Here is a 26,500-nt window from a genome sequence, read left to right on the forward strand (position 1 = left end):
AAGTTTACAGCGGTATTTGGAGAAAACTTTGCAGTTTCTACCCTGTGGTCACTTATTCCTTCGACAGTACCAACGTTTATTACCTGATGTGGTATATTTGTCGCTAATAAATCAAGAATATTTTCTCCTCTGTTTGGTGCGGATGCTATTTGAAACAATGAATTAGATGTAAAAGTGTGTAATAAAGCCTCGCAGATCACTTTATCCCTCCCACCAGGAATGAAGCTATAAGTCTCCCAATCTATAGAAGGTACGTTGAAATCTCCACCCACAATCAAGTTTTTTTCAGTATACTTGGATGCTACGCTGTTTATTTGATTTTGAAAATCCAACATTGACGTTATATCTGAGTTAGGTGGTCTGTAATACGAACATAATAAAATAGTTTTGAATTTGGGACATTTAATTAAACACCACACAGATTCAACGCTGGTCTCAGTTACGGTTATCGCTTGGCTGACGATTGAATTCTTTACAGCTATAAAAACTCCGCCCCCAACTCGATTAATTCTATCTTTCCGATAAACAGTGAACGATTTTGGGAAGATCTCATTGTCTGAATCATCATCTGTTAGCCAACTTTCTGTTCCAAAAATGACGTTACACTGCGTACTATGAATTAAATGGTGGAATTCGGGAATCTTATTTCTTAAACTACGGCAATTAACCACAGCCACGATTAAAACTTCGGAAGTTACGTGATGCAATACCGAATTACTGTTGACGCTCAGCGTATGTTGGGACCAAAGTGGTTACGTCACCGTCATTCTACCAATCCTTATTCCGTCGATCATACGTGCAGCCAATACTCTATAAAGTACATAGAATAAGCGGTCATCTCCACATGCATCCACGTCGACAAAATTTTGATAAAACGTCCACAAATTCAAAGAGACTTTTCCTAGATTCATATCATTAAAGGATCTCTAACGGTAAAAATAGGCCCACATGATATATTTTTCTTGCCATTTCGGCGTATTCTCCTTCTCGCTTTGAACTAGCAATGGAATGAAATTTTTAAACAGTGTATTGTTGGTTCACAACAACTTAAAATTCCGTAACTTAACTTTAGCTTAGTCATAATTCGATACAAGTCAAAATTCCCCTTGAATTTATCGGGCAGCAGGTAATATGGATGTGTCTACCTAATGAAAACAATCGTAATGGTCTTCAGTCTTTTAAATTGAATTTAATTGGTTCGTGGTTCGTTCTGTATTTTAAGAATAAGTCATTGATTGTTTGCATCCATTCTTAGTCAAATGATTATTTTTTTTGTGAAAAAGACTTAAGCATTGCAGTAGAGTACGTAACTAATACGGACGTCGAAAATATGGATTCACATTTGACGAAAATCAAGTAGACTTACGTAGCTAAATATAAGGTTATGTTTGATTCAAACTCTAAGCTATAAATTCAAATATCAATTATTGTATTTTGATTTCTATCGTGTACTTGCTTTATAGACAGTCCGTATAAAGAGCAGTTGGAAGCCATAAAATCGATATTACAATTTATACCATTGATAAACATATTATGTTTATGCCACAATCTAGAAAGCCTTAAATACATGAGCTTTGGGCTTTCTCATTTTATAATTTAGCATATAAACTTTTCTTCCATTTTAAGAGAACACATGAGGGATATGAAGTACAGTAGATCATCAATAAGCCGAATGTCTTAACACTTGTCGTTGATACTGTGATTTCCTATCTAGCGGAGCATAGGATGAAGTGACTAAAAAATACATACATGCATGTATAGAAATGCTTGAAATATTGCGTAAAAAGTTCATTAAAATGGTTTTATATACCACCTATAATTATATAACGACAGAACCATAGTGTATTCAAATTTTTTACCGAAAGTGTTTTAATGTTAAAGGTTTATCCAAACTTTATGATAATGTTGACTTGATCGCAAAACAATTCTGATTGTATAGCGACGCTCAACTGTACTTTGAACGAATGCAATCAGCTGGAGAAAGGGGGTTGTGGATTTTTCGTTGGAGACAAGGCCATTTATTCAAATTTGAGGTCGTCGGTTATGGTAGGAGTGAGGAAGTAAGTAGTTTGGAGGTGGGGGCTCAAACGGTTCCTCATAAATGTGCTGAGAATTGAAGGTCGCGGAAGGAAGAAGATAGGTCTGATCATTACTTGTTAATGCCATGGATTGCATCGGCGGAGCACATGTGTTAAAGTGAATATAATCAAAATTTCGATCACCTTCTTCTATTATATACAAGAGGTGCGCAGTTCCAATAATATGATGTCATCTTTGAAATCCCAGCCTCAGTCCTAATGCAGGAAAGGGCGAAAGTTAGCAAGGGAAATAGTCATAAATAGACTTTAATTAAGGATAAATTCACTCCCCTATAGGGAATCCTCAGCAGGGGTGTTCGCATACAGTTACCCTATTCCTCGTCCTTGTATCCACTGAGCTATGCAACGGTACCCACTAATTTCAGAATAATCATCAAACAGTATGTAGAGGGCCGCAGATGAGAAATAGTGGGCTATTGAGAAAAGAATGAAAAGTTACGGGACAGGAGGTGAGTCATCTGTCTTTTTGGAGAATTTAGTCTTCAGATTTGTGATAGTGAGACGACGTAGAGCCTGGGTAAGAATTGATAGCACTGTATAGACTCCAATGTAACTTGAATGTAAATTAATTGAATTAATTTTTTTCACTCACGTATTCAGGATTATTCCAGTGAAGTTTTTCTCCACCGTCGTGCTCGTGCCATATGTTCTTCTCGCACCAAATTTCTTCTCACTTCTTGCTCATATCTGTGACAGCATCCCCGACGAACACCATCATTAACACCCAGAAATACGCTTAGTTCAGCGTTACTGCAAAATTACACAAAAGAGAACAACATGAGAAAGGTTTTTGGAAGTTGGTATACCAGATAATAATTTTATGAATCTTGTGGTTTGAACAAATTGTAAACTTTAAATTATCATATTCATCTTCATCACTGATAATGAGACGATTAAATACAAAAATCAGCAACAGAGAATGTTAATTACTGACCACATTTGTTGGATGTAAATTAAATCTTTCTGTGAAACAGGGAGGTAATCCGAGAAATCTAAAAAATACTAAAAAAATCTTTTGGGACTGAACAGTGAAAAACAATGCAGATAGTCCATCCAATGCAACCTGATAAAATTCAAGGAATTATAATGGGGCTTGCCCATTACTATGGTGACGGCACGTAGTTCGCCTTTGAAAATTTGGGATTGGGTTTAGAACTATATTTCAGGGGGTTTTAAAAAATATAATTAATTTCATCGCTCACTCAATGCCTCAGACCGAAGGTTAGCTTGGATAGACGTAAATATATAATAGGAGAACTGAGAGGAGAGCTGCGCCAAACTCATCTTCGGATTGCTAATCTATGACGACGGCAACTAAGTCATAGGACTTGCACATTAACTTTCACGTAATCATGATCAAGCACGTCCGTACCAAATTTTCCCATCGCCCCGTACTCACATTCTCTATAAGCAGTAAAACAGATCCAATGCAGTTAATTTAGGATAATTACCCAGAAAAACGGTAACAAAGAAGTATGCTGCGGAAATGCAGATAAGATACAGAAACTAAAAGATAGATTCAAAAAATACTAAGACGGTTTTTTCCTGACAATGAGAATCTATCGGAGAATACCAAAGTTTGAAATAATATCATTTTTACCAGTATCACTCCTCGAGGAGCTGTCGAATGGATAGCTAACTAATGCAATTGATTCATAAAATGCTAAAAATCGAGCAAAAAATATCTTTTGTATTATGATAGCATTTTGCCGACGACTGGCGCACTAAGAATTGGAATACAGGTTATGACGCGAATAAAAGCCCACAAAATAATAATGATTTACTCCCTCACTAAATCACGGTCAATCAGGAGAATATCATCCCAACAAGCTGCTGTTTGCAACAGGTAATCGTTCCACTCTAACCTCTCATGCACACATTACCTCACTCCTTTCAAATTTCTAAAGCGTGCCCTTTGTGTAAGCCGATGTTGATGAAGTTAGGGACGGTGGTCCGTTGGTGTAGTCACTGCAACACTAACACATTGGAAGTGGTTTTTGAAATGACACTGGATAATGAGTCACAGTCTTCTGACGGTTAGCAAGACAAGAAATTACGCCAAAGTTAGGAGGTGGGGGGGATTAGTAATGGAATTTGGCGACGTCTGGTTGAATAGAGCTCTGAAACCGTTGGAGAGTCAAAAGCACGGAAACTATGGAACATATTACGCAACTCAAGGAAATGATACGAGCTCTTTGGAAAACTAAATTATTTTATATGAATTTATACAAAGTATTACATTTTAAAATTAATTTCAATGATATCCTATTTATTTATCTATAACTTAAATCTTATTTTAATATATATTTACGGAAATGCATCGGCCTTATTTTCGTGACGTCAAAGGTGTCTTCCAATCACGTGTCTGTTCAATCTTCGGGAGCTTCGCCCCGTCTCAGTTTATTGATAGTCGTCTTCGAGTTAAGAGGTGAGTAAGCAAGCCATGTTGAAGTGTCCGGTTCCGTATTTCATATTTACGCCATAACTATTTTATGTAAGTGCTTGAGATATCATTGAATTCGCTGTGATTAATGCCGATAATTATACGTAAGATAATCGCTTTATTGAGCGTTATTCCGCTTGAGAACATGTGTTACCCTTAGCAAAGAATCTCAAGATTTGAAGTAATTGTTTTCGTGATATCTTCGCCAGTGATTTACATCCTTTCATTGTTCCTGCTAAAGGTGGGAGGATAGTGGGGATATTTTTTTCAAATTCGTGCCTTATTGTTATCGCTTAATCACTGCCACGGTCCGATTGCTATTGTGGAACGGAATACGTCTAATTCGTTCATCATTGAGTATGATGACTAGTAATCTAGTTTCAGTAATGCTGCCTGCATGTCCCACGTATCTGATGATGGACAATTGTCCATTGCAACAAAGCAGTGGTCATTTTGTGATAATGTAGTCAGTAAGGTGTAATCTGTTTTATTTTATCTTATTTGAGTATTTGTGGAGTGCTTGAAGGTCATCCGTTCGTACTTCTTGAGTGATTTTTAAGGGTTTTGAGAACAGCTAAAATATAATGAATTATCTCCCATCGTTGGCTACCGTCGATTGTAATAGTGTTTTCACGTCGTGTTAGCTCTTGCCGCAAGAATATTTTGAAAGAATTTTCGGGACTTTGCCACCCAGATAGTTGAATATTTGTCAGGCTGTGCCATTTCACCGCAGATTGCCTGACCTTGCTGTTATCAGTGGCATGGTATTACTCGTAGATCCTTCAAGATATATTCCTTAACATTTCGTTTTGAGAGTTGAAACAGACGCCTCTCCTTTGTTGAAGTCGGCAAGTGATTGTAATTGCTTATATTTATCGCAAATATTCGGGAATTTCCTCGGAATTAACCAACCAAGACCTTTCGGTATTGTTTTCTTAAATTTTCTCTTCCCAGCCGTTAACTTACATGGCCTTTACAATAATAAAGAAAGGATTATCGAATATATTAGTGTATTAATTATCATTATTCACCAACCTCGTGTCTTTCCTAAAATTTTCATCGTAATTACCGGATGGTGCTACGATAGTATTTCCGTATTCAAATATTATGCATTTCGTACTCTCTGTTCGTGCATGATAACAGCATTATGTTAATATGTGTCTATCTCTTATTATTTTCAGTATATCCATTCCACGTGAAAATTGTGGTGTGTCAGTTATACGAGTGATATTTCTTGGAAAACTCGTACATTGGAGAGTTATCCTGAGGAATGAATGGTAAGCTAATTTCAATTTTCAATATTACACAACATTTTATTATGTTATACGCCAAATAGTTGCCATTGCTAAGCCTGAGTCTTAACTTGAAATAGAAGATTTTTTCACGGGTTCATATACCTAAGTCGACGGAGAATTTTTTAAATTCATTTGGCTTGTTCCGCCGTGAAAGGAGTTCTTAAAAATTTCGAATTCCAGGGAAAATACCGGAAAAGATGAGTGGAAATTTCTGCGTTTAGGTTTTTTGATGCAATGCTTAAGATAGAGGCGACGGATTTTCCTTCCCATATTTAACTTGTTTCAAAAAAGTGCTTCTAAAATTTAACTACCCTTGTGTATTCGTTATGAATATCAACGTCTTCTGAGTACGCTTGCCGAACGATCTTCGGAGTATGATGGCACTTGGTGGATCAGTAGATTGGTGCCTTTGGAACATTAAGACAATTAATCCAAGATGTTACTTATTATTGGTTCTACGGTTTTCGACAATATTTAAACCTAATAAAATTATCTTAATAGTTTTTCTTGTAGAAACTGACGGAGATTGTGTTGAAGTGAGCTCCATTATTTGCAACGCCAACAGCTTTTGATATTTCCTTGCGTTAGTATTTACAGTACGGTTAAACATATGGCAATGGCTCCTAACTCAATTATTCAATTCATCCGAATGCATTTAGATATTGAGTCAATTGAGGATTCCGTATATTTAAGAGATCCTTGCTATAAGTATTTGAGTGTAATAGCTGAATAATTTATACGGCAACTTTTTAAAGATTTAAGTCATTCTTGGTAAGTTTATAGTACCTATTGTCACTTTATTGTTTTCCGAAGATATTCGAATTGAAATTACTGTGTCTCATACTTCCAGATTTGGAGGTTTTAATAAACATTACCTCCACAATCACAAAATAAAACTTAATTTTCCGAAAAAAATTTGGTTGAAAATACGATTAAATGATAGCAGCTTGCTTGCTCACACCTTTGCTTCCGGAATTTTACGAACGAGAGAAGCTGACCATCAGAATTATTGGCGTGGTTATTTAGTCTTTGGAAAAGCTTTTGCGGTTAGGAAGACGGGTTCGTTTATGTCCTTCTTGTTTCACAAGTTGCCCTCGTTGCTGTAGTCGAAGGCTCTTCGGCCGGTACCCTTTGAGCAACGGGGCCTTGTATCCCTGTGGAATTCTATCCGCTGAACTCTCACGGGGGAAGGGAATGGGATTAGGAGGGGTAGGGTACACCCTTCCTCCAAGGCCAAGGGGGGCGTGCTTTCTAGCGAAACCTAGGCAACCTTAACTGTTCATGCATAAATGGAAGAATATTCTATATTCCACAGACATTTCTGTAGATGCTGCAGAATTTCTTTGCGATACATCCATAATAATAACTAAACCACAAATGGTAATTTCAACACTTTAATTTAAAACTCTACTTCCTTAAGGGTGAATTACAGCACAGATTGACGTACTTAGGAATCACTTCTAACTTTAAGCAATGGTTATTGAAATTCCCGTTGATGTTGGCTACGCGAAATTCTATAGAGTTTTAAATATAACTTAGCATTACGTAGTAATTAGGCATTCTAGTTTATATGTAAGCATTAAAATTTACCATTCGTAGTTTATGTGTATTTTATCATGGGTATGTTTTTCCTCGTTGCTGCAGTCATAATTTACAACATAACTTCATTTTTAACCTTTTATGCATATTTCCTTCCATCTTAAAAGGTGCATTCCATTTCCTTAGGCAATACTAATTCGTATGAATTTATAGGTCGTCATTTGTCTTTTGCCAAGAATTTTCCTTTTGTAATATTGTGTACGAAGTTGTGTTGCATGAGTAAGTGACCGACTAGTGTTGCTTTCTTATTTCGATTTTTTGCGTTAGTTCTCTTTCCTGTTGGGCTCCCTGCGGTAATTTCTCAATTAATTTTCTGTCATTAACACTACAATAACCCTTAACTTTACAAAGAGACTTCTCTTGAATTGAAAGGTTTCCTTGGCTAACGATGTCCTTCTTTTGGCCTCAGTGTAACAGATGTTATTATTCTTTAGAGTGTTATTGGCTTGAGAGAACTGAATGACGTAGACGTCATGACGTCATAATGAGACAGATTTCGTTGTTCCATTTTCTTCGATTGATTTTTGAAATATTTATCTTTTCCTTCAACCCTGAGAAAATAATTTTCTATTCACAAACCGCATTCCTTAATGCTTGCGATTTGATTGCCGTACCGAACCTGTCGCTTTGGATTTCCGCATTTGCCGTCACCTCGTTTCGGAATGTGAAAATGCGAATGGTTGCTCTTCTTTGGGCTTGTACTCCAAATCGTCGTAAATCCTTGTAGTTCAGCCCTGTTATTATGAAGGTAATATCAGATAGAAATCGACTCCATCGGACATTATTTCGGGCAATAGAGCCTAAGGTATTTTAGTTATTCTGGTTACGCCGAAACTTATTGTTAGGACACGGGATTAGTGGCTAAACCGCCCATATTACTCACATATTTTCTCCAGCATAATTGACGCAACTCTAACCTGGTGCGAACTAAGGAACCATCGGTCTCATTCGGCCTCGTGTCAATGGCCTTCCGTTACATATCTGCGTTGAAAAACTTTATCGTTACATGGGAAATGATAGAATTTACTTTGCTAGGTTCACTAATATATATTTGAGAAAACACGACCCGGGTGTCATAACATAGTTACATCGTCAGGTTAACATTGTTATGAAACCCGGGTCGGGCTTTATCGAATATGTAAGGGGAGCGAACAACGTTTTTCTTTCATTTTCAATAATGGAAAGGTTTCTCACCGTTAATCCTGAAGTCATCAGTTATTAACTTGATCAGTATTTCATTACTGTTTCCATTAATCCAAATGAACGCCTTCCCTCTACCTCCTTTGATATTATTCTCGTCTTTTTCAATAGTTAAGGTTTCCATTTTCTATATATTACTCTCAAATGCTATCCAAAATATATGGCCCGTTGCAGTGGAGTAGCCAGGAATTTCGTTTCCATAACCAGGGGGAAATAAAAAAAAGTGGGTACTTATTAGAGGATTTTAAACTAATTTTAATACTTTTCATAATCGAAAGAACTTCATTTTTCAAATAAATCCGTCGTAGATTCATGATTTTTCAATATCCTGTTTTCTTTTATTAAAAAAAGTTTTTGAAGGGGGTATAATAAGTATTATCTCAAATTGTTATGCCAATTGATTCAGTTTGAAAATTCTTTTTTACATTTACCCCCAATAAGGGTTGATTATTATGGGTTGAAACACCTTAAAATTATTTTCCAAACATAAAAAAATAATTATACAAATAATTTAAACTAAATTTTACCCGTATTTAGCTTTAAAGTATAATTTTATAAGTTTTACCTTTGAGGGGTAGTTTTCACCCCTAAAAAATAAAAAGCGCCCTTCGGCATACTATAGATTTTGAAGTAGGGGTATGATTAGTCTAATCCCAAATTTTTGTGCAAATCTATTCAGTTTGAAAAAATTGCAAGGTTTTGCACTTTTAAGGGCTTCATTTCCTGCACTGACTGATATGTGTGACCCTTTGTCGCCTCTCTTAAACAATTACATTCACTCAGACGCTGGGTTTTTGTGCGCCTTTTTACGCCGGGTTAGGGAAACCCTCTTTTGCAAATTCAAAGCCTTCAAAATGTAACTAATAACTTCGCACCACACAGACAGTTGTTCCACACTCGAGTGAAAAATTTGATAGTGGACTGTGAAATATCGCTATGGAGAGAGAAGAACGGCACGAAGCAACTAGTGGCAGATAACATTAGGAAAAACATTCTAACGTCCACCAATCCCCCTCACCACAATAATGTAACTTCTTCCTCCACCATTCACAACATAATAGACTCAGTAAAAAGTAATAACCTAGTGATCACAAAATCAGATAAAGGGAACTCCATAGTGATATTGAATAGAAATGTTTATGTCGACAAGTGTCTAGATTTCATTAGAGGCAACGAATTCAAACTTCTAAACAAAGATCCCACGAACTATTTCCAAAAGGAAACCCACGACGTGATCCACAGGAGCGACGGATTGTTCAGCTACAAAGAAAAGATTTGGCTACTGCAAAAAAATCCTCTCCCGCCCCGGTTGTATGGTTTGATCAAATTACACAAAGCTAACTTCCCAGTCCGGCCAGTGATCTCAAGTACTCCTTCACCCACACATAAACTAGCTGCAAAACTGAACCATCTGATTAAAGATTACACGAAATTCACCCCAAAGTATGGCATAAAAAATTCATTAGACTTAATTGAGAGAATCAAGGATGTAAAAGTACCACACAATGCCAAACTGATCTCCTTTGATATCAACAGTTTATTCACGAATGTCCCAAAAAATGAAGTGCCACCAACCATTAGAGACCACCTACAAAATAACCATGTCAATCCCGTATTAATTGAAGAAATATTGGAACTTACTAACACATGCCTCAAACAAAACTACTTCCTATTTGATAATAATTATTATCAACAATTAGAAGGACTTGCCATGGGATCACCCCTTTCACCCCTGCTCGCAGAAATGTTTCTGGATAATTTTGAGTCCAAATTATTTGATTCGAATCACGTTCTAATTAAACATGTTCATTATTGGTACAGATATGTGGACGACGTGCTATGCTGTTGGACCGGCACCACTAGGCAGTTAGAACGATTCTTCACATTTATCAACTCCCAGAACAGAAATATTAAATTTACTATGGAAGTAGGAAATAATTCAATTAACTATCTAGATTTAAACATTCAACTAAATGAAGGAATACATCATTTTGATATTTACCGAAAATCCACCTCCACTGACGTTACCATTCCCGCGGACTCATGCCACCCCTTCCAACACAAGACAGCAGCGTTCCATCATTTAATCAATAGACTCATCAAAATTCCTCTCAATTTACAGAATTACAACAAGGAATGGAAAATCATACAGCACATTGCAAAGGTTAATGGCTATCAACAATCAGTAATTGATAACATCCTCAACAGAGTGCGGAAGAAACAGGCCTTATCAATGGTGTCCTCTCTTTCCCCCATCAACACCCCAAAAAATTGGTGCAGGATTCCCTTCCTAGGGAAAATTTCTCATTCCGTTACCTCTTGCTTCCCCAAAGAAAAATACAGAATCGCCTATTACACCCCCTCAACTCTCAAAACACTGCTGCCCAATTGCAAAGATCGTTTCCCACCAGAAAGAAGAAGTGGAATTTACTGCCTGAAGTGCGACGATTGTGACATGAGATACATCGGCAGAACGGAGAGAAGTGTTAGCATCAGAGTGAGTGAGCATCGCAACTGCTTCAAAAAGAAGAAAGATCAATCAAACTTCGCTAATCATTTATTAGAAGGTAAACACAATAGTGATTTTAAGCCGGATATCCTACATTCAGAAAGAAACAGGAGGAGACTCGATGCCCTGGAAACGTTGGAGATTATACAACATTTAAAGAACAAAACCCCCCTTGCCAACGAACAAGTGCTCCCCTCCCACTCCCCTCTCTTTTCCATCCCCATCAATGATCTCCTACAGTGACATAAATTTTCAAATGCCTATCCACATGTGTGCCGTTAAAATTTCCAAGAACAAATACTAAGCAGTGCCTTTACCAAAATTCCCCCAGTGACCCATGTCCTTCCACAGCGGGACTCAACGACCTTCCATAGGCTATTGTCATTTAGAAAACTCAATGTACCCTGCTAACCCTCTCTTCTTCCCTAACACCACCACCTTCTTTAGCTCTCCTTCTTCTTCTCGTCTCCTCACCCACTTTAACCCCGCCCTCCCCTGGCTGGTAAAAAACCCTCGACCCAGACCAAGGCTGCCCCTTCTCCCTTCCCCCCCCCTTTTTCCCTATTTCAGTCCGTGCTTAACCCTCACCCCCGCTTCCCAACTAGTCCTTTTTCCTTTCCGACAGATGTCCTCACAGTCACTTGTGTACTTTGGGTATAAATGTATGATGCATGCAGGTTTAGTCACCTGACGATGTAACTAAGTTACGAAACCCGGGTCGTGCCCTTAATTAAACAATCAGTGAACCTTACAAAGTTTTATTTCCTTAATTCCTCTTCAAAATGTACCAAACATTCTTAATGAGAATAAGTCAACACTTGCCGTATTCATAAGTTTTATACAACTCAGTACCGAAAAAATGTATTAAAAGCTGTTGCAGAGAATTTTAAAATGATTTGAAACCGTCAATAAATGCAAAACGAGTGAGCGAGTTGATAAAAAATTAAGAAATAAATTATGTGCGACCTGGACTCGATCCGGTTAACTTTGACATCGCAGCAGTACGTTTACTTCACAAGGGCACCGCAGCTACATATGTTGATCTGTTAATATGGCGTAAAATACTAACCAACAAAAATATTTGCAAAATCATTTATAGATATTTGGTATAACTTATGAAGATTAAAAGAAAGATCTAGTGTTACCTATTTTGAATCTCATTTCTACAAGGTTGTGTTGTATATAAATACTTTGAGTAACAATTTTGGCCGCAATCTTAACAGTACACCGGTGAAAAATAGAATTGTCAGTATCCGTATTGATGACAAAAATTGAGAGCAATGGACTGTGACGAGGATCGCCAATACGACAGCAGACATTGAAGTCCCTCTCACAAAATCTCTGCTGCACGGCTTCCGTCGCAGTCAAGAGAAATTATTGCAATACGTACACCGTGTAGGTATAAGTACAGAGAAAAAGTATTAACTGGGCTCAATAGTGTAGTTTCCTTCATCAAAGAAAACGAAAGGCCTTGATTGCGATTCGTTACCCACCATTAGTGTATTCATAATATACAAATTATTTCGTTTTAGAAATACCGGTTTAGACGAATGGCAATGGTCAATTTTTATCCTCATTTGAAAAGGGCCAGATTGACGCCCATGCGATGCCACTCCACGTGACGTCACAGGGACCTACTTTCTATACGAGAAGATAGGAGTTATACATCGTCTGAGGTTACCAATGCATGCATGAGGCGCAGAGCTCAGGGAAACATGTCTTAATAATCACTTATTAAAACTGGCTAAGGTCGGAAAGTTTTCTTCGTTTGAAAAGGTATTAATAATCCTTATTTAAGCCAAGCGCTACCAGCCAGCAGGGTACTCAGCTACCCGCTAGCAGCCTGCGTCGTATCAGCGCTCAGAGCCTCGCCCCAAGGTCACCTCACTTGCGGCAGCGGGAACCAGAACGACGTCACACGACGTTTTCCCGGCATCTATACATACCCGTCACGTTATCGCGCGCTTGAAAATTTTCACTTTTCATTTAATCAAGAAAAATAGATATCGTCATGTAAAAATCTAAAAGCGTGAAATACGTACTCCAAGAGTAATAATCTTTCGATTTAGGCAATAAAAAAATAAAAGGAAACCACCCTATTACAGTTATTTCGTAAAAAAGTAATCAATTATGAGTATAAATTACTGATTTAAAAAGTAATAAGTAAATTGACAGTATTGCAATTACTTCTTGTAAGATTGCCCACTCTTAAGACTAACTGTCGAATAATGTGGTATAATTGAGTCATAGAAATTGCCAAAGTGCAATTTCACCCATGGTGCTAAAAACTGCTGCAACAACACAATGGGTGTCACATTTTGCACCCATTATAAGTAATCTAATTGTAAGTCATAAGGATGGCTGAACCTAAAAAAGCAAATTATGGTACTCATGGATTCGAAGTTATCTGAAGGGCTCGGTAAATAAGTAATGTAATCGTCGATTACGAACAAGTAACGATTCCTCTTTCATCGTAAGGAGTAAATTACAATAAAAATACATTTCGTAAAAGGTAACTGTTGCATCAAAAATTACTGCAAAATTCATCGTTACAAGTAAGCTGATTACTTTTACTCGTGTACTTACCAACACTGTATACACCCCTGACTCGGTGCTCGGAGGCTGCGCGCTATAACTTGATTCCATCAGCATTTGAGAATATATATTTTTCATAGCGACACGGAGAACATCATATTAGAACCCGTCTATATTTTCAGGTCCAATAAATACGAAAAATTGAGAGAGATATTTTTCCGAATGGATAGGAATGGAAATTCATTTTTCCCCTAACATTGAATGACATTAATAAATACTAGACGAACTTCGTAAGTGCATTTCCTTTTTATTTGTCAATGGGTGGTGTCTTAACACACCCTCCACAAGCCTTTTGAGGCGATTTTAGGATTAGTTTGTAGATGTATATCATGGTTGTGGTTACAAAATCAACGAATAAAATTAAACTGATGTCAGAAAGCACATTCGTATTTCCCTCCGCGACGCTACCGCTCCCAAGCGGAGCAAGATAGAACCTTGTACGTGGGAGGCGAGTGTTTCCTGAAGGAAAAACCCATAAAAACCCGTTGTGTTGAGTTTGAGGAAAGAGGCGGGGGAGGGAGAGCGGATTCATTTGAGGGGAACGGGGGCCGGGGAGGGGGAATGGCTGTTTGACTTCACTCGGAGGGAGGCTATAAAGTGGGAGACGTGTCCGTCGGCAACTCCTCCTCCGTCCGACCACACTCCACACCTTTGACATCTCCGCCGCATGTCCTTGGTGGTTCGACGCTCCGTCACCAGCCATCGCTCGTTTTTGGCTTCGAGTGCCTTCAGGAGTCCACGCAAGAGGCGTGCATCCCCGGACGCAGTGCGCGGCTTCGCTTCGCTGCTGCTGGGAGGAACTGACCTTCTTCTGCCCGGACGACTCTTCAATCCTCGTCTTCTTCTTCGCCAGAAGTGGAAGGGAATAAGCAGCGACATGCCCAAGATAGTCGAGTGCGTCCCAAACTTCTCGGAAGGCAGAGACAAAAGCGTAAGCACAGTCACGAATATCTGCATGCGGTGTCACCCGCCGCGCATTCAAACGGGTTTCGTAAAGACGCCGTCGCCTCGCTGACAGGCAAAGTGATCCGAATTTCACGGGTTAATAAACTACAGCTACTCCCCGACTGCAATTGGGACATTTCGAAGATTTGGTCGTGGGTATGACTGGTGGCAAGTTGGAGATGACATTTTTAAACGGTTATTAAATCATCCACCAGCCAAAAGTTTGTCTAAAGCGTTGCTGTGTGCACTGACGTAGATTAGCTCTGTGAAGTACTCGCACTAATTATGCACGATCATCTAAATATTTCAATTACATTACTACTTATACATTAAAACAAAATTACGAAAACCTCTACTCAAAAAACAAAAAATGGACTCGGTATGAATTAATGGTAATGCATATTAAGTGAACTCACTTTTTAAGAAAATAGCGCACCTACTAACTTCGAGGAAAACATTTTGGGGATGTTTCAAAAACTATTTTATTAAATAATTGTGGTCGTAACTTCAGATGGCCGCAAGTGTGACTGACGGTCGTAAGTATATATGGGGATACTTCTTTAATCGTGGTTGTTAGCCCATTGTAAACTTGATGGCGGGATAAATCAGATTCCTAATTTTCCAATGATATTCCTCGAGGTTAAAAATACTATACTACGCAAGGGGAGTGCATATCGGAGGCCCAATTCCATCTCATAGAAGGCTGATTCCTGTTCTCGCCACTTCTGTCGCATTATCGGTTTTCAAAAATGTCTGCGGCGCGGTAATGAGTGCAATACGATCCTCTTTTTTCCAATATTTTGCCTCATAATGTAGGCCATTACGAGAATTAGCATTGAATAGTTATGAATTTGCTAGATATTATCATCATGCTTATAAATTTCGGTTAACACCCATTAATTATGCCTTATTTCCCCGTGAAAATCGGATCAATTTATCTGACAGCGACGCGAGTGGCGACTTCTATAAAAACCCATTTAAATGCGCGGTGGGTGACAACACGTTCAGAGGCCGAATTGAGACTGATCCTCTTTTGTAATATTCGTAATACTGCAGATAAATGGATAGTGCTGCACTCATCCATGCGGTGCGGGTATTTTTTTAATTAAAATGCGCCAATGCATCCAATACGGTCTCCAAAGGAACGGATGGAGGTCCTGTTTTATTCCATTCCCCTTGCTTTCATTCTTGGTTTCGTGCCTTTGGGCTCTGAGCACACATCTACAATACACAGCTACAATATAACGTAATTGCTTTCAAATACCCGCCCACAAACCTTGTTTGTTTGTTTCATGCGCACAGTAGAGGAAACTTAAAAAACTCAAGGGGCGCAAAAAATACCTCAAGCTACCTTTACTGTTATCGTAATTAAAAATATAGAAGTCTCATGCAAATTTTAAGAGTTTTTATTTAAACTGAATGTACACATATACAAGACGATCTTACGATACAAAAAAATGTTCGGCAATGGGGGCGGCCCCCTAATGGGGAGGATGGGGTCGCCCCCCCCCCCTCTGAATCCGCCACTGCATGCCCACATCATATCCACGACGCTCCTCGCCTTATCAAAGGAGAATTCCATCGTCGGAACAACGGAGAAACGCCTACCTAGATACCAAGCCATAAAATTTACGATCGTTTCGATAAATTCCAGTAATGACTATAAATTCCACCACTATATGCTAGTCGCTAATTTTATGAACTCCAAAGTTTTCTAATGGCCCGTTTATGTAAAAAAATGGCGATGAATTATTCTTGGCAAGGGGCACTTAGCGTCTGATTCCAATAGCCATACGTCATTGGCGGATTTCACAGAAAAAATTGGGAGTGTGGAAGACGATGAAATGAGCGCGGGGTTCCATCGATTTTGAAAGTACTGGAAAATTAGCGTGAAAAGCAGTGTCGTAATAATTTGTTTTAATTTTTAATGCGCTTTTTACCTGTGTTTTGTTGATTCTCACGGAATCATGGAATAAGACTCACGGGACAAAATTGGAATGGATTTCGGGTGGAATTGAGAAATAAACTCCGGGAAAGACATCGTTGCGGCGAAGAAACAGCTCGACTCAATTAGATCATAATAATTGGGCGTGTGAGTAGCAGTGCCATCTTCAGGAGGACGAAGGAAGGCGGCGTCCAGTTCACGCTAACGTTTTCCGTCAACAAGTGGTTCGGGTAATTTATGCTAATCGGAATTCATTGCTAATATTTTCTGCAAACCGGCGTGTGATTTGACTGTAAAAGGTGAGTGTATGCAACCCACAAGCCACCCCCATCCACTAAAGAAACTTTCTGCGGACGTTAGTGCGACCACATGAAGGCCTCGCACACTTTCGAGGTGGTTTGCTGTCCTCGCAAAACGTCGAGATAGGTACCCAAGTTAGAAGCTTGAAGAAATCTCGCTAACTGCCCAATCGATTGCATTTTAATAAACTTGAAATGAGAGGGAATTTATTTCGGTGTTTCCATAGCATTATCAGAAAATCGGTAACCATTTGTTTACTCAGCTTTGTATGAAAGAGGTTCGTTATTTGACGCTCGGAAAATGGTCAAAGATTCACTTTGAACCCCATTTTCTCAATACCGTGTATAGATATGAGGATATACGTACTCCAATGAACGAACGGACTCTTATGACTGCGTGCGTCATAGAAGAACTAAGCGCTAAAAATTGTTGCAACACAAAACTCCACTATTTTCGTTATTTCAAGACTGCCAGAAAATTAATGGGCAAAAAATGAATCTTGATTAAAACATAAATGAATGCATTTTTTGGTTTTAACACCAAATTTCGTCAACTTAGTACGAATGCGGTGTCGAAAGTGCTTTTAGATATACTGCAGGTCTTGAAAAACGAAAATAGCAGAGTTTTCTTTTGCAGCGGTTTTTGGCGCTAATTATTACAAATTTCTTCTCTGACGCAGGCATCTATATGGGTACTTTCATCAAAAAAATCCTTATGTCAATTTATGAAGAAATCATTAAGAAAATAATGCTCGAAATAAATTCATGAGCCACAGGAGAAATTTGAAATAATTTCATTAGCGCTTAATTGTTTCGAGAGAAATGCCGCTATTTTTGATATTTCAAAACTTGAAGAAATGTAAAGAACTGTTGGAATTGTTAAGGCTTTGCTGATGATGTGTACTGAGGAAACGTACGTAAGAACAAATATCATTTCATTTGCAGCTTATTTCAGAGCAACGGACCGAGTAGTTAGGTACCCATGTACAGCAATATTTATTTTCTCTCCTTTTCGTTTACGCTGATAGTGCAGAGAATGCTGGGATATAGTGCTATCATTTCAGTTCAGTCACAGCGTAACATACCTATCAGTTTTGGCGCTGCAAATGCTGAAGATAAGGGTGAAAATAAAAGGTGAAGTTCGCGCCAAGATGGTCACGAACTGCTTCAGATTTTAACGAGATGGGGAGAAATAGGGCTTTTTGCGGAAGGCGCGGTTCTTCTGTTGTAAATTTAAGCTCGTCGTATCGCCTTCCAAGGGAACGTGTGAACAAGAAACATTGTCGGCTCCTCCGCACATGCGATCGAGATTGGAATGGTATTTGCCGATGCTGAGGCTAATGAGCGCTTCCGCGCAGTGTACGATGTATTGAGTTTAGGCAGGTCGCTAGAAATTAGCATAGGGAGATGCATGAAAAGTGCACGGGTTACCGATACTGATATTTCAATTCACAGAATCGGAAAGCCATGAATGCTATTCAGTCATTTGATTTAATTCGTTTGCGTGATGCTGAAATCGAAACTCGTCGTTGGTTGTCGACGGGCGTTATATGCTTATCGTATAATCGAGTGTTAGATATGCCCCTGGGCTAAAGGTCTCCTCAGCAGATGTACTCTATGAGTGAAATGCTTGGTGTTCAGGTTCTGCTCTTTCTCAACGTTGACTGAATTTCTTGTTGAAAATAGCTTCACATAGGTACGTTATTCGTCATTATGACTGATTTTAATTTGAAATAATTTACCTTATTATTACTTTTTGTGGGATTATTTACCCCAATATAATGGCTTATTAACTAAAAAATGAAATTCAATCGAAATAGTTATTATTTTATCTGCACTTGAGCCCCCAAAATGTAATTTTCGAAACGATGCTCTACGTAGGCGAAAATGCGTTGTGTTGTGCGGGTGGTCTATAATATAATGTTGTTGTTTATTCATAGACATTGTTTGAGCCATAGATTTTGTCAAGTAAACTTCAAATTTCATTTTTTTAGGCTATTAACATGTATACACTCTTTAATATTATCCATTATCCCATATTTGCATAAAATTAGTCTTCATAACCGTTTGATTCTGAAATCAGCCTGATTTTTCGCAAAATTATTAACCTTAGAGCTCGGGCGGCAGTGGTTAATACTCAGGGAAAAATTTCTGCTGTGTAAGTCATTTGGAACTGTCACCTATCTGCTTTGTACCACTGATTTGTATGTGCTTTTGAACTACTGTGGAATTGAAACACGGTACACAGCAGTTCATGACGTCATAGCATCCTACCATGTCATCAACTCATTTGTAACATATTTTGAACTGCCTTGGATTTCCATTGGAAACTGCTATGGGACTCATTTGGATTTAAATTTGGAACTCGTTTGTACCACTCGTTCATCCGTTTTGAAACTGATTTTTACCACTTGGACACCCATTTGGAACTCATTTGTACATCATGCAACCTGCTTTGTAGCAGTTCAAGATGGCGTATTCAATTTCCTTGAAGTTTTATTTTAGTCTGCTTCGGAAATTTGGACAAGATGAATATTGAGAATTGAAGTGCGGCAGTGCCGCCATTTCGCAATAGCTCCATTGCTTTGCAAAGCATTAGTCATAAACGAAAGACCTTCAAGCTCGTCAAGCTTAACACAAGTGTCATGTTTTCATATTGCGGAGTGAGGGGTAAGTCACTTTGGTGGTCAAGAAAGTCCTTATCGAGAGCTTAATTCCGATCTTACGTGGTTGATGTGGATCATTCAGTGTCCATTTTTGAGTGAAATGCCTTCGTTTCTGGAATTTTTTTCTTGAAAACCGTCATGTTAAATATCTGAAAATGCAATGGGAAATGCGAAAAAAGGCCTTTCCGGGTAATCGAACTTGTCAACCTCGACATTGAAATATATTTTCGAAGGAGGGATTCATGGCGAAAAAATTCAGCCCTAAAATACGAATCCAAATATGGACATAAACCATTTCCTAGGGATCGCGAAGACAATACATCAGTATGTTTTATCATAGAGTAAGTATATTATGTACTTACTCTATGGTTTTATGTATATTAATCTATGCAAAATACTACTTTTCCGGTAATATCAAAGAACGAAAGCAATGAAAGAAAAGGTTGCAAAAATGCCGTTAAATTCGCAATATTTATAATTGCGAAGTATACTTTGAAAGTATAGACATTGAATTTTTACGATAATAATATACTTGGAAACGCAAAAAAAACGCGAGCGCTATGAATTTGTTATTGAATACCTTTATTATACGCAACCAAAATTCTCGGTACGTAGTGAAGATAATCTTGTCGCATTTCAAATCGGACCCAAAAATACGATTTAAGCCACAAGGAAAATAAAATAATTTTTAAACTAATTCGAGTGATTATTTGGGAGTTCCGTTTCTATTAACTGACTTGCAATTATTTCTTATACCTCTTATGCATTTTTAGTGCATATATTAAAGAATTTACGTTTTCTCGACCAAACGTATCAGACTGAACCTGGCCATGGTATGTTAATGGCGCGTAGAAGACAGTTCCAAAACAAATGATGACATATATAAATCGCATGTATTTGTTCACAAAGAATTACAAACGCATGGAAAGCCGTTATACATGAATCTTCTCAGTACACAACAGTTACAATACGAATGATGACGCCCGGAAATCCTGTCATCTCGTTCAAAGGGTGTTCCAAATGAATTTTCTCCGTACACAGCAGTTACAATACGAATGATGACGTCTGGAAATCCTGCCGAATCGTTCAAAAGTAGTTCCAAATGAGTAGAAAGCAGTTCCAAACGAACACACTCTGTACAAAGGAGTTCCAAAGGGGATCACAAATGAGTTACAAACGTCTTCATATTTCTAATTTTTGGTACAAATGAGTGAAAATGAGTTTCACAGCAGTTCCAATGCAGATTTTGGTGTTCCAAAGCAGTTTCAAAAGGGTTCCAAAGCAGATGCAAAGCAAAAATTTTTCCCTGAGTACTTAATATCATCCGATTTGAAAAAAAATTTTTGTGCGAGATCCTTATATCATTTCGCAACTTCGAACATTTGATCAGGAAAAAAAACTTTTTTCGGCCCACCCTAATGTACATACCTCCCCCTCTTTGGGCACGTGTTTTCTCTTTAATGTACCTATGTCATTTGTGCCAAGCACTCCAGGATGGAGGCAATAATTGAGCAGACAAATGGAAAATTAATTTTAAAATACCAAATTTGTCACTCAAGAGAACTCAGAAATCCTCTTTCAGCACCAAATCGTGCATTGTACGCTGCCTATACGTACTCTCCCAACCCCCAACATTTGTTTGATTCCTCCAGCTGTAGGAGAAACCTTCATTACACTACTATTGTGGAAATATAAGAGCTTCGTTCGAGTCGTAAATCCAAAAAGTTTTTTTGGCTTGTTTTTTAAGTGGCAAACAGTGCACTGAAGAATTAGGAGAGGGGGGCTCAAGGAAAAGTATTAATGGAAGATAAAGCTAAACAGTTGGTGATTAATAATACACCTTCAAGCGGAAACTGCAATACAACAGTATAAATACATAGAATTAAATTATCAAATAGAGCTACCAATGGTGGGAAAAAGAGTATGTTGGCATTATTTACTGACGTATGTGAACTGGTATCAAATCAGCATTTAAGAAAATATTTTATCCTTGGTGAAATGTGAAATTTCAGCTGTAAGAATTTTCGATAGTGGCCACAGTATTGTACCTAATCATTGTCCATTCCTTATAGATTGTCCATTCCTTATCCTCATTTTTCATATTAATCATAGATAATTGGTGCCATAGCGGCTGCAATTGAAAAAACAGATGGCTGCAACCTGTTGGATGTTGATCCTGGACCATCCACTAACCGCACAGTCTACACATTTGTTGGGAGTCCAGAAGCCGTCGTGCAGGGAGCTCTCAATGCAGCTTTGGTGGCATCTAAACTTATTGATATGACAAAGCATAAAGGTAAGATTGTGGAGTGCTTCTACCTCGCTAAGAAATGCCATATCATGCAAGTGTTATTCAAATGAAAACCTGCAAATTTGCATATTTTTTTATTATAACAGTCAGGAATAAGTTTTACACTACATTTTTCTACATAGCCTCCCAGACCTTAAATACAAGTTTTCCAATGCTTCAGGAAAGCATAGCTAACATGTTGAAAGACATCTTTTGGTGGTGTCTTTAGCCTGTTATACACCATTACATATTTCCAATTTTTCATCACTTGGATGTTCTTGCCTCCTATTGCTTCATAGAGTGCACCTAACTCATGAATTCACCAGAAGCAAGGTCTGGAGAGTTAGGTGGGTGAATAAGACATTAAAATTTGATATTCTGGATAGTCTGAACTGTCGCTTGGGCTGCATATGGTCAAGCATTTTCATGCTGTACTCTGGAAGTCAGAAGTCCTTGTCCTTTAATTTCTGATTCACTGTTTCATCTGAAGATCACTGAATGACCATCAGGGACCACTAATTTTTGGAGGTTGTGAAGGGCTGTGACATATTTAGGTAGATTTTAATTGCATATATATTTATTGTCCTCATGCACTTTTTTAATAATCTTCTTATCAGTTCACTTACTTCAGATATTTCAATAGCTTTCCTAATAGCAGAGAGGAGACGTCCTCACTAATAGTTAATAGAATGGCATGTAATTAATGCCTGCATGTAAAATTAATTAATGTGCTGCATGTAAAAATGGAAATTAGGTCATAGTTTCCAGAAGTACATACACGCTAGAGGGCTGTCAATATCTTCACTGCTCTTTATTGCAAACCCGCAGAACCAGCTGCCGCTGACATTTGCCCTGGGGAGTATCTCACAAGGGAGAGAAAACGTTTCCTTTATTTTAACATCAAGGCACAGTTAGTCTCAAAAAACGTTGAAAATTCAAAGGAAAGGGAAGGGAGAATGTTTGAATGGATTGGCTAGGCATGTGTGATGGGCGATAATAATCCAGTGAACTCCTTAAAACTGAACGTTATCATCCTTAATTGAGCTCTTTTCCCAAGTTTTTTATGCATACAGTAGATCTCTGATTTACAATGAGTTCCACCGGGACGAATGGGTTGGTTATAGTACAATCTCAAATGATGTTACACATGCTTTTCAAAAAATCACATTTCTTCAATTATAAGTCATATTTTTTTAAATTTAATGCCATATTTGTGCACAAAACACAATTCATAAAATAGTCATGTTTACGTAAGCTGATGCGGTATGCATAATATGATTTGTCATCAAGAACTGGTAGAGATTCAACATGGTATGTAGTTCACCCTATGTTACCATGAGATAGTGAGGGTTTACTGTATCTGCATGTGATTTTCCTGTTAGTGATGGGCCAAGTCAGTCTTTCAGTGATCCCAATCACCATTCACTTGTGTGAGTCAATCGCAAATGGTTGTAAAGAAAAAAGTTAATTAAAGAAATAGCAATTTCATTAAAATTATGCTGCAAAAAGTGAGAATTTCACAGCTTATAAAATTTATCAATAAAAATTTTAAAAACCTCTAAAATAAGATTCTCAAATAAAAGAATTGGGTTCTCTTTATTCTTCTGACATCTTTAAATTATATATTTTTATGTGATCATTTTACCTTGGGTATTTTGTGAATAAAGCAAATTAATGAAAGCTTAGAATTTTGTGATTGAAAAAAACTTTGGTCCAAGTGATCAGAGTCATACTTAATGGCACCTGTCTCATAGGATGCACAGTAGATGTGAGCATATGGCTAAGCTCAGCTCGCCAACCAGACCGCCCCTGTAAGCACGTCAGAGGCTTGTAACTGCTTCCTGTGTGATTAAGTGCAATTAATTCCCTCTCAGGTGAACACCCTCGGTTGGGGGCCATGGACGTGTGCCCGTTTGTTCCCGTCAGTGGAGTGGAGGAGGAAGAGTGCATATACTGCGCTCATCAGCTCTCAAAAGCTCTTTCAAACGCCCTCAATGTTCCTGTTTTTCTGTATGGAGCAGCAGCTGATAGAAAACTTAGGCCTGATATCGGAACACCAAGTTACCGAGAGACTGTGCCGCAAATAAGATCTGGTGAATATGAAGGCCTTCAAGAAAAGGTATTGTCCACACTGTTCCAATTATATTATTCTATATTATTAGCCTTAGTCTGAGGTACCTGTGCGCTTAAATGTTTAAAAAACTTGATTTTTTCGGAATTACATAGGTTGTATGTACGTTGGGAAATTGGTGAAAATGCATAGGCTTCCAATAGAGCTTCGAATTTATTCAATTTTATCATGTTTGCATTTTAATAATTGCTATTGTATAATGCTATAAGGTTAAGTACAAAAATATGTATAAGACCAGTTAGAGGTCTATGATAATAAATGTATATTATTATCACTAAAATCTGGAACATAGAGATACCGTATGAGTACCTACACATAGTCTGAGTTGTGAGCATCTCTTTTCTCTTTAGCAATTATACTTACCTTTTCTAATAAATAGCTGACAGATCCAAAGTGGAAACCAGATTATGGACCAGCAGAATATGTTCCTCACTGGGGAGCAACTATGGTTGGAGTGAGGAAGTTTCTGATTGCATACAACATCAACCTTCTTTCCACGAAGGAGCAAGCACACAGGTAGGTTTAAAATGAGGAATTTGCTGCTCATAATACATGCTGTGTATTTCAAGTAATGAGAACAAATTGATTGCGAGAAATTTGTTAGAGATATCACCACTAAACTCTTGTAAGTAGTTCAAGCTTTATTTGCATATTTTATCAAACACATGCTCCTCCAACGCATCAACACTCTTGGCTGGTGAGTATTCCGTGCTTCGTTCACTCCCTGGAAGCAAACAACCGAAGCATCCTTCAGATGATGAGTGCAAGCTACTTTGATGCATCCAGGATTTGTGGTTACTGAGCTCTGGGGAAAAATGCCATCGTAGTAATGATTTCCCAGCCTTCCTACTACCCCAAACTTGCCCCATCAGAGACTTTTTTCTCTTCCCCAAAGTGAGAAACGAAAACTAGGTAAATGGATGCCAACATGGGACTGTGGATGCTGTCAAAGTGGCTTACATGTGTACAAACTAAAGAAAACTTGCCTGTAGAAGTGTGATGATTTTAAAGGTGCATACATTGGAGATATTAGTGTTTTGTAGCAATATCTTTAATAAATTTTTTGAAATGAATTTATTCTCATTACATAAAATACACAACCTACATGGTGATTTTTTTTTAAATATTGACTTTATGTCAATGTGCCAGTGGAGATGTAATAGATAGAAACCTTCATCATTATCATCTGTCAAAATCCTGAGATTGGCTTGATGCAGCCCCTCACTCAATTCACTCATCAGCTAACCTTTTCAAATGTACATACATATATTTCTTCTCCATCACTTCCTTCTTCATGTGTTCCATCTATTTTATTTGAGCTCTTTGTTTTCCATTCTTGCCATCCATTTGTCCCTCGACCATTGTCTTCATCAGGCCATCATGTCGCGAGATATGGCCAATGATGTTGTTTTGCATTCTTATTTAGGTTTTTATGAGGCTTCTCTTCTCTTGTACTTTTCTTAGGATCCCTCATTAATTACTCATCCATTCAATTCTCAGCAATTTCATCCATTAGATCCTCATCATTCCTCTGTAGCATGACCCTTTCCTAATTCTTGCTTCTTCACAACGGGATATTTATTTTATAACTGATACTTAGTTTTGTATGAAATGTGAATGATTCTCCTATTATTGTAAAGAACTCCAAATGAAATCAGTCTGCAAATGTAGGAGAGATCAGGAGCTCAGATCTAAAATTCTCTCAAAATCAGATCATATTATTATTATGTTGGTTTAATCAACAATAACTACAAATTTCAGCATCATGCAAATGAATTTAGTTGCTTATTTAATGGAATTCATCTGCACATGAAAGTTCCACAATGGATATTTTAAACGATGCACCTATATTTAAATGCCTACATCTCAACTGGGCTAATGGATCTCTATATTAGCTATGACTCATTCCTCCATTTAATTGTGCTTTTTTTTATGGATTCAATTTGGAAGAACTTGAGTAAATAATTTATGCATTCTAAAATGCAATGCATTCATAAATGCAATAAAGGCATTTATGAATTCGTATTTCATTTTCCTTCCATGTTTTAAATTTTGAATAACCAAATTGGAGATTTTTTGTTCTGATCCTTTTCAATTTTTTACTCATCAAGGATTGCCCTGAACATTCGTGAACAGGGTCGAGGGAAGAGTAACCCCGGCAGATTGCGGTGTGTCCAAGGGATTGGGTGGTGGTTGGACGAGGCCAACATGGCTCAAGTGTCCCTCAATCTCACTGACTATGAAGTGACTCCGATGCACATTGCTTTCGAAGAGGTGAGGCTTTTTTTATGCGTTGAGAGTCAAAATTTGTATATTTCTGTCACCCAGACAATGTTCCAAAACATATCAAGACTGACTAAGGATTAACATAAATATTGTGTAACTTTATGTGAGGGTAATATTAAAATGATAATTAGCAGGGTTGGGAGGTTTCTAAAAAAATAAACTGATAAAAATTACGAGTAATCTCAGTAAAAAGTATAA

At 37.9% G+C, this 26,500-nt stretch overlaps 1 protein-coding gene across 2 annotated transcripts in view; it reads left to right on the forward strand.

Moving 5' to 3' along the window:
* The first annotated feature begins 5,723 nt into the window (after positions 1–5,723).
* LOC124163658 (formimidoyltransferase-cyclodeaminase-like) overlaps positions 5,724–26,500 on the forward strand; it is a 35,513-nt gene continuing 14,736 nt past the window's right edge. The window contains exons 1-5 of one of the 2 annotated variants that reach the window (XM_046540714.1): positions 5,724–5,819; positions 21,708–21,891; positions 23,760–24,004; positions 24,396–24,532; positions 26,128–26,290. In XM_046540714.1, coding sequence (XP_046396670.1) covers positions 5,817–5,819; positions 21,708–21,891; positions 23,760–24,004; positions 24,396–24,532; positions 26,128–26,290 — 732 coding nt within the window. In that variant the 5' untranslated portion in view covers positions 5,724–5,816. Of the gene's footprint in view, positions 5,820–14,327; positions 14,672–21,707; positions 21,892–23,759; positions 24,005–24,395; positions 24,533–26,127; positions 26,291–26,500 lie in introns of those variants that run through there. The other variant, XM_046540712.1, reaches the window with a different exon arrangement.

The sequence above is a fragment of the Ischnura elegans genome, chromosome 8 (genome assembly GCF_921293095.1).
Source record: "Ischnura elegans chromosome 8, ioIscEleg1.1, whole genome shotgun sequence".
Taxonomy (NCBI): Eukaryota; Metazoa; Arthropoda; class Insecta; order Odonata; family Coenagrionidae; genus Ischnura; species Ischnura elegans.